This window comes from Poromitra crassiceps, assembly GCF_964638095.1.
Source record: "Poromitra crassiceps genome assembly, chromosome: 13".
Lineage (NCBI taxonomy): Eukaryota > Metazoa > Chordata > Actinopteri > Beryciformes > Melamphaidae > Poromitra > Poromitra crassiceps.
Genome location: NC_139644.1, coordinates 28,771,653 through 28,779,672, shown reverse-complemented (window position 1 = coordinate 28,779,672; position 8,020 = coordinate 28,771,653). Strand labels below are relative to the sequence as shown.

At 44.6% G+C, this 8,020-nt stretch overlaps 1 protein-coding gene across 2 annotated transcripts in view; it reads left to right on the top strand.

Annotated features, from left to right (window-relative positions):
* The first annotated feature begins 484 nt into the window (after positions 1–484).
* The window catches only part of LOC310788304 (Na(+)/H(+) exchange regulatory cofactor NHE-RF2), a 52,576-nt gene continuing 45,040 nt past the window's right edge, over positions 485–8,020 (top strand). For both annotated transcript variants that reach the window (XM_083649859.1, XM_083649858.1), the window contains exons 1-2: positions 485–1,079; positions 3,820–4,140. In XM_083649859.1, coding sequence (XP_083505985.1) covers positions 873–1,079; positions 3,820–4,140 — 528 coding nt within the window. In that variant the 5' untranslated portion in view covers positions 485–872. The remainder of the gene's footprint in view (positions 1,080–3,819; positions 4,141–8,020) is intronic.

The window sequence follows — 8,020 nt, the reverse complement described above, 5'->3', positions numbered from 1 at the left end:
TGGGCACCTTTAAATCTGCAATGCCAAGCTATTACTGCTGCTACTTGATGCACCATTTTTGTTAAATTGTTATAGCCTACTATATATTTTTGATATCTTTTATATTTGTTTATATCTTGTAATAGCCTATTTCTTTGAAATATTCTATTCTATTCTATTCTATTGCGCTGATCATCTAAAAAACTTAAACTTAATTGGAGTATTGTTCGCAGACCATTTCCCGCCACCTAGGGGCGTTATTGCATCATCTTTTGGCACTGTGTCTGACCCGTCTGATCACTATCATGTGCTTCAGCATCAGCATCGTCGAACAGACAAACGCTATCCGGGCTTTTACTGAGAGGTGGTGCTGTTGCGCACCAGGCGCTAACCCTGCACAAATTGTAATTGAATCCATATTCCCCGACCGGTTGTTATGGGTAAAGTTCGGGGGAGAGGTGGCCGTCTGATGCTCTTTTCGAGTGCAATGCGTTGCAAGGGGGGTCTCCAGTTGTAGCAGTATAAGGATGCGCTATTGGAGGCACTGAAGTCTGTGCGCGCCACGACTGATGCTGTTTTGGAGACGCCAGCAGTGCGCTTCTGCCTGGACACCAAGAAACACGGTCGGGTGACTTCGTGTTCCCAAAGGTTACCTTTATTGAGCGCTTTTCTCTGTACTGGAATTTAATTATTTAAAAGTGCATTTGGAGCTGTTCTCATGTGATTTACGTATTGCTTCGTCATGGGAAACAGTGTGCGCACCGGGCCGATATGTTGTTTTCGTTCCGTGGAAGTTTAGCCGTGCGCCCGCTCACCTAAATAAACTCTGCATTTGGATTAGGCTAGCCTACCCCTTACTGACAACTGTGGAAAGTTGAAGACGACGGGAGGAAATGGACAGCGACTTGAAACCGCGGCTTTGTCTCATGACAAAAGGGGAGAATGGGTATGGATTTCACTTGCATGGAGAGAAGGGGAAGAGCGGACAATACATCCGCAAAGTGGAGCCCGCGTCTCCCGCAGAAGAGTCGGGGCTGCGCGCTGGGGACCGTGTGGTTGAAGTGAACGGGGAAAATGTGGAGAAAGAGACACACCACCAGGTAAGTTAATTTTACGCACATATCTAGGATCATTTGCAGGAGCTCATACATGTGAGTGTGTTGCTTAGGGACACACGGCTGTTAATTGACACACTGTTGGGGGATCAAACCTGACCCTTCTGCTGTCAGCTATAGGCCGACCAGATGTCCAAAGTAGCCTGTTGTGGCGCACCACCAGCAGTGTGTCTTATTAGTGTGAAACATTAATACTGTATTAGCCTATTTATATGCAACCCTGTGCTACGTTTATATAAATAAATAAATAAATAAATAAATAAATAAATAAATAAATAAATAAATAAATAAATAAATAAATAAATAATCTTCTGATCTTTGCAAAGTTGTTAGAACATATTTCCTTTCTTTGGAAATAAGGCATTAATGAAGGGCTGATAATAAGATGTATAGGCTAGCTTTGCAGTGTTTGTGCAAAAACAGAGCAAAGGTTTATTTATGATCTTGGGAAGACTCAACATATAGCCTACAAAGTCTTAGGAAGACTGGCATTTGTATTGGAGTGTGGATCCTGTGCATACTATTGCCTATTCCAGCAATCCCCATCTATTTCTGAAATTGACGGTCAACATCAGCAAGTCAGTGGTGAATGTGTTTACATGTCAAGTCTAGAAAGGTTTTGAAAAATATGTGTGATGATAATGCAGACTCTGGATCCTTTCAGCTCAACAATGACAACAGCAGGTTACTGGCAAACATCAAAACCTGAACCTCCCTCCCCATCAACAGTGAACTCAGTGCACTTTACCATGCTTCTCCCCAGCCCATTATAGGTTAAAGATCAATCTCATCATGGGTTAGCAGTCTTGATTGTACAACAATGAAATCATGGGCAAACTGCATCCACCTCAGTTTAAGAAGTGGTTTGCGGTTTTGTTTCATTTTCAAGTAGGCCTATACGCCTGTAGCCACGAGGCTGTGTGTGTTGGCTGGCTGGCTGTCAAATAGTGACAGCAGGCCCAGATAATCATTTTCCCAAGCTCACAAACACAGAGGAACATCAGCACCCTGACCCTGGGTGGACTGGGTTTCTCTTTAACACTTGTGACCTTGTTGAAGCAGAAATCGAACAGTTCCGCTGATTATTGTACTTAGGCTAAATAGCCTACCTTTGATAACAATTGCATACCCTCTTAATAATGTCAGAGCACATAGGCCCTCACTAAGGTAGAGGGGCCTTAATATTCCTGCTTGTGGTATCAAAAACTGATAGGGTGTGTATGGTGGAGGCAGGGTGGCGCAGTGGTAGCGCTCTTGCCTAGCACTCTCGCCTCACAACAAGAAGGTCCCGGGATGCTGTTGACACACTGGGGCTATGTCTCCCCATGCCTTCGGTGCCTGGTGCCCAGGTGGGTTATCTCATGAGAAAGGGACTTTCTGTGTGTGGAGTTTGCATGTTCTCCCCATGCTCCCCTGGGGTTTCCTCCATATACTGTATAACCCCCCGCTAAAAACATGCAGAAGATCATCATCTGACCAGCGGCAGTTGGTAGAAGTTGGTCCCCGGGCGCTCCACTGCAGCTGGCCACCGCTCCTGGCCTGACCATGGAGGACAAGCCAGGATGGGTCAAACACGGAAGACAAATTTCACGCACCTCTGAAGCATGTGTGTGTACTAGCCACCGTGCACATGCAATCATGTATTGATAGTATTCTGTTACAGCACCACACGGCCATCTTGGTAGGAAAATAGCAGGTGATTGTAATCAATTAACAGGTAATTACAATCAAGTGACACAACCAGCCAATGAGCTGTGTGTATTGTCGCGCCATATTGGTAGGAAAATGCTTGTGACATCATGGGAATACTATGGATAGAAGTGTGTCTGTGACAACTGACAAATAAAGATGGGTTGTCCGTCCGATTCATTCATCCACTTGTAGGTTACTTTGTGCAAAGGGCCATATGGGGCAAAAACACTTTGGAATATGATGAGATATAACATACACAAAAATGTATGACATTTGTTTTCATGCATGTATAGCCTAGAGCCAAAATATATTTGGACCACTCAAAAAATTGCCTACATTTCTTTGCTAATTGTATTTTATTTTGACAGATACAGTTTTAACATACCGGTATTCCGATGTAGGCTACTGCTGTAATTTGACTTGTCAACATTGCCAAATGTTGTGCTCTCCATTCCTCTCATTGTTTCTATTATGTATTATGAATTAAGCCCATGGCACCCCAATCAAACATTCTCCAATAACTGCCAACAATCACTTCACATGTGTCGGAGGAAGCATGTGCTACAACTCTCCCAAGATCAGCAGATGGGGTGGAGCAACGATCAGGACAGCCGGTACAATTGGGAGGAAAGATGCGAGAAAAATATGGAAAAAACTAAATTGATTAAAAAAAAGTTCTCTCTGATGTGAATGCATTCTGTCCTTTTAGATGCAGTTTGTAGCTCTCAGATTGAGTCACAGAACATTTGTGGCTGTACATTGAGGTTCACCAAGTTTCTTTTTTTATTGCTTTTCCAAAGAACAATTGCCAAAAAACAGTATGGTGGTTGTGGTCTGTCTGTAGTATTGAGCCAGTGGTTAAATTGAAATATCACACTGTTTTAGATTTCTGGTGAAGAAATGTGATGTAATTATTCAATATTCCCATTGTTGTGCACCCCTGCACTATCTCACCTTCTCCTTCTACTCTGCTGGTCCTTCCCTCACCCCTCCATCACTACCTCCCCTCCCCCACACACACACACTTCCTCAGGTGGTGCAGCGGATCAAGGCTGTGGATGGAGAGACCAGGCTGCTGGTGGTGGACCGTGCGACGGACGAGATGCTGCGCAGCCTGCGCCTAACGGCCACCGAGGAGATGGCCGTGCGTGTGACCGGGCCTGCTCCCCCCTCCTCCTCCTCCTCTCCCGCAGCCCCGCCCTCACCCTCATCCTCACCCTCCCCCGCCCTGTCCTCGGCCCCGTCCTCCCCCAGCAAGAAGCGGGAGAACGGCTCGGTGTCCAAGCAGCCACTCGGGCTGACCGGCCACGTGCCCAAGCCCACCCGGAGGTCCCCCTCGAGGGCCGCCAAGAAGGTAAGGCGCTCCTCTACCGACTCCAGAAGTTGGATGTGTTGCAAGTACAGTAAAAGTAACCATCATCATCATTGCAATCATCATAATCTTTATACACTTTTCAAAATGCAATTAGTAAGTGCGTTATAAAGGAGTAGGCCTACATAAAAACAAAATAGATCAAATCAACTCAACTCATTACTCAACTATTTACAAATGACATTCTCAAATTTGGTTCTCAATAATGCTATAGGAACCTTACAACAAAATAAAATGACAAGGGATATTCAAAAGTTGACATTTCAGAAGGTTAGATGCTCCTCAATGTATTTTACTATTTTGTGGGTTGGATCCAGCTGCCGGCATCCTGATGAACTCTTGGTATGTAACTGAGATAACAGATGTTCATGCAGGCCTCTGGAAGCTCATTTCAGTCGGTTAGCTGTCAGACCAGTTACATTTAAACTAGGGATGGGACCATATATCAAAATGAATACAAAATGTGAAAATATGGGGCAGAAAAATTAATTGCAATATTAGCTACATTTTATTCTGCTGTAGTAATCACAAATGAGACGGCTTGCCCATCACATTTTCACAAGCTCTGCATCCAAATCATATTTGCACTTTCTAATGGCATTTTTAAGGTGTTTACATTCTAGCAAGCCAATGCCATTTCTAGAAAGATGTGTGGCTCAGAAATAGTCATAATTCTGCACAGTCATACTTTGTTGTCATTGAAATTGTTCTTAATACATCATGGTTGTATCGAGCCGGGAAACCCATATTGTGTATCGCGATATACGACGTACGATACATGTGAGATAAGCATATCATCCCATCCTAAATCCCAAAATGAGAACTGCTAATGTTTTGTACACAGAGCCAAAGAGTCTGTAAGGATGATGAGATCTCACTGACACTCACACACCCTCCTGCTCCTCCTTAGTGAACCGACAGCTTGTAAGCCTGGTTGGACACTCAGACAGGAAGTCCCAAGCACGAGAGTTACCGGAAGAAAATGATAAACTGATCAGTCAGATTGCAGGTAGCAGCTGCATCTTTGTCTCAACAGATTTCTTGTTTTTATGGCTGCCTACCAGTGTTAAGATTAGAATAGATGATTAGAGGCTATTCTCTGTCCCTCATCCCTTTTGTTTGTGTGTTTTGTGTGTCTGCCTCTGTATGCATGTTGTGTGTGTGTGTGTGTGTGTGTGTGTGTGTGTGTGTGTGTGTGTGTGTGTGTGTGTGTGTGTGTGTGTGTGTGTGTGTGCGTGCGTGCGTGCGTGCGTGTGTGTCCGCTGAGTAGACCATGGCTACTTGAATGGGTTCCAGATTCCAGGTCAGAGGTCAAAGGGGACCATAAGGGTCAGAGGGCGTGACCGCTCAGAACTCTGACCGTGGACAATGCACTGATTCTATTTCTACAGAACAGGAACATTTGAGAGAGGTTGGAAATACATTTCACAAATAACTTCTAAGAAACGCCACTGGCTTGGAGAACTTCTAAACACTTTTGTCAGCACAGCTATTTGTTGATCATAATTTGTGAAGTAATGTTCTAAATAAGGAAGGAGTGTCACAACTCATCTTCCTATAATTATTCATAAATGCTCAGGATGGTCATAGGCAGTTAGTTTGAGTAAAGATAGGTCTGCCCTGCATTGCACAATGGTAACTTATATTTGTTTTCACTTTATTTTATGCAGTATTGATTATTCCATGTTGACTTAGAAAACAGGACGTGTTTCCACCCCCGTGGACTCTGCCGGAACCCATGAGATCTGATGGGGTTTGGTTTCACATGCGCTCTATCAGCGAGATGAGGCTACTCCACTCCTGCTCTCTGCATTCACTCAACATGTGTTTTCACTTAGGCTCGCCGCGCCAATATGTGAGCAGCGTTCAGCACTATTTCTACAAGAGCAGTGACAAGGCCAATCAGTTACATTTTAAGTGTGTGTGTGTGTGTGTGTGTGTGTGTGTGCGTGCGCGCGTGTGTGTGCGTGTGCGTGTGTGTGTGTGCGTGCCTGCGTGCGTGCATGCGTGCGTGCGCACCCTTGCTGAGCTCCGATGGCTTTGTGAGCCAGAGTTTGTGGGGTGAGATGGTCCAGCTAGACTCAGGAAATGCTTAAGAGTCTCTCTCCCTCTCCCTCTCCCTCTCTTTCTCTGTGTTTCTGACTCTAATGAAAGAATGAGAAGAAAGGACAGGAGAATGGCAGAACAGTTTTTGAGGGACTAGCAGGATGAGCCAAGAGGCCTTAGCAGGACAAATGCAAAGCAAGGAAATTTGGAAGAGGAAGTCTTCTAGGGTCTGGCATGGATCAAAGTCATTATTTGTGAGCCGTTCTTCCAAGAAAAGCACAGGCAGACTGTTGCGGTAGGTTGATTGAGTTTAAATAACTTCAGGAATACATTTAGGAGTATTTTAGGGCTGTCAAATGAAGCCATGTGGCAAGACGTGGTATTGCAGAGGGATTGGTTAGTGCCATTGTCACCTGCACTCTACACAGCTTTATTTATCCAGGGAGTGTTGACTAAGCATGCTTGCTCGTTTCCAGCGACACCCTGCCTCACATTCATACAGCTGCACACATTTACACCTGCAACCACAAGCTTCTACTGTTGGTCACCGAGCAGCTCCACTGGAGCAGTCAGAGTGCCTTGCTCTAGGGCAGTGGTTCTCACATTTTTTCACATGAAGGACCCCTAAACTGACAAAGATTAGACCACGGACCCCCATTTGATAGGATTTTGTCCCACGGTCCCCCATATGATAATAGGATTGATGCTTTTAGATGTTTTATTACAGAAAGTGTATACAAAAATAAATTAACCCCCTTTTGGCTGGGGACCCCCTGGAACCCCCTCAAGGACCCCTGGTGGTCCCCGGACCCCCATTTGAGAATCACTGCTCTAGGGCATCCCGGCAGTGGAGAGTGTTACTCATTTACTTTCTCTATCCACATTTTTCCAGTCAGGAGATTTGAACCGGCAATTGTCTGGTCACAAGTCTCTAACCTCTCGAGGCTACTGCCTCCCTTAGTGCTGCATCCATTAGCTTGCTTTCTTATCTTAATCTTAACTTAATGGATTTCTCTCTTTCTTTCTTTCTTTCTTTCTTTCTCTCTATTGGTTGTGGACCTCCAAGGGAATGGGATTCTGCAGCTGGACATGCCTATGTTAATCTGTCATGGGTTGGCCGCCTCTGTTTCCTGCCCCATCTCAAAGGCAGCCACTCCATCACAGATATGCAGGCTCTTTATTGGCATTGCATACTGAAACAGCATGTCATGTTGGCTAGTCTTTATTGACATTGCATACTGAAACAGCATGTCATGTTGGCTAGTCTTTATTGACATTGCATACTGAAACAGCTTGTCATGTTGGCTAGTCTTTATTGACATTGCATACTGAAACAGCATGTCATGTTGGCTAGTCTTTATTGACATTGCATACTGAAACAGCATGTCATGTTGGCTAGTCTTTATTGACATTGCATACTGAAACAGCATGTCATGTTGGCTAGTCTTTATTGACATTGCATACTGAAACAGCATGTCATGTTGGCTAGTCTTTATTGACATTGCATACTGAAACAGCATGTCATGTATTATGTTGGCTAGTCTTTATTGACATTGCATACTGAAACAGCATGTCATGTATTATGTTGGCTAGTCATTATCAATATGCAGAAAGACCGCAAGAAGCGAAAAGCATCATGGAAGCCACTGATCAGTGAGCGATCAAGACTGACACTGCATTCTAAACATCTGCACAGAACATTGATTCCTCCTGGCTGCGAACGCTGTGAGTCTTGGAGCTGTTATTCGGCTGTTGGATGTTTCATTGGTGACTTTTACTCATACCGATCTGTTGGAGAGTGCAGCCTGCTGACAGC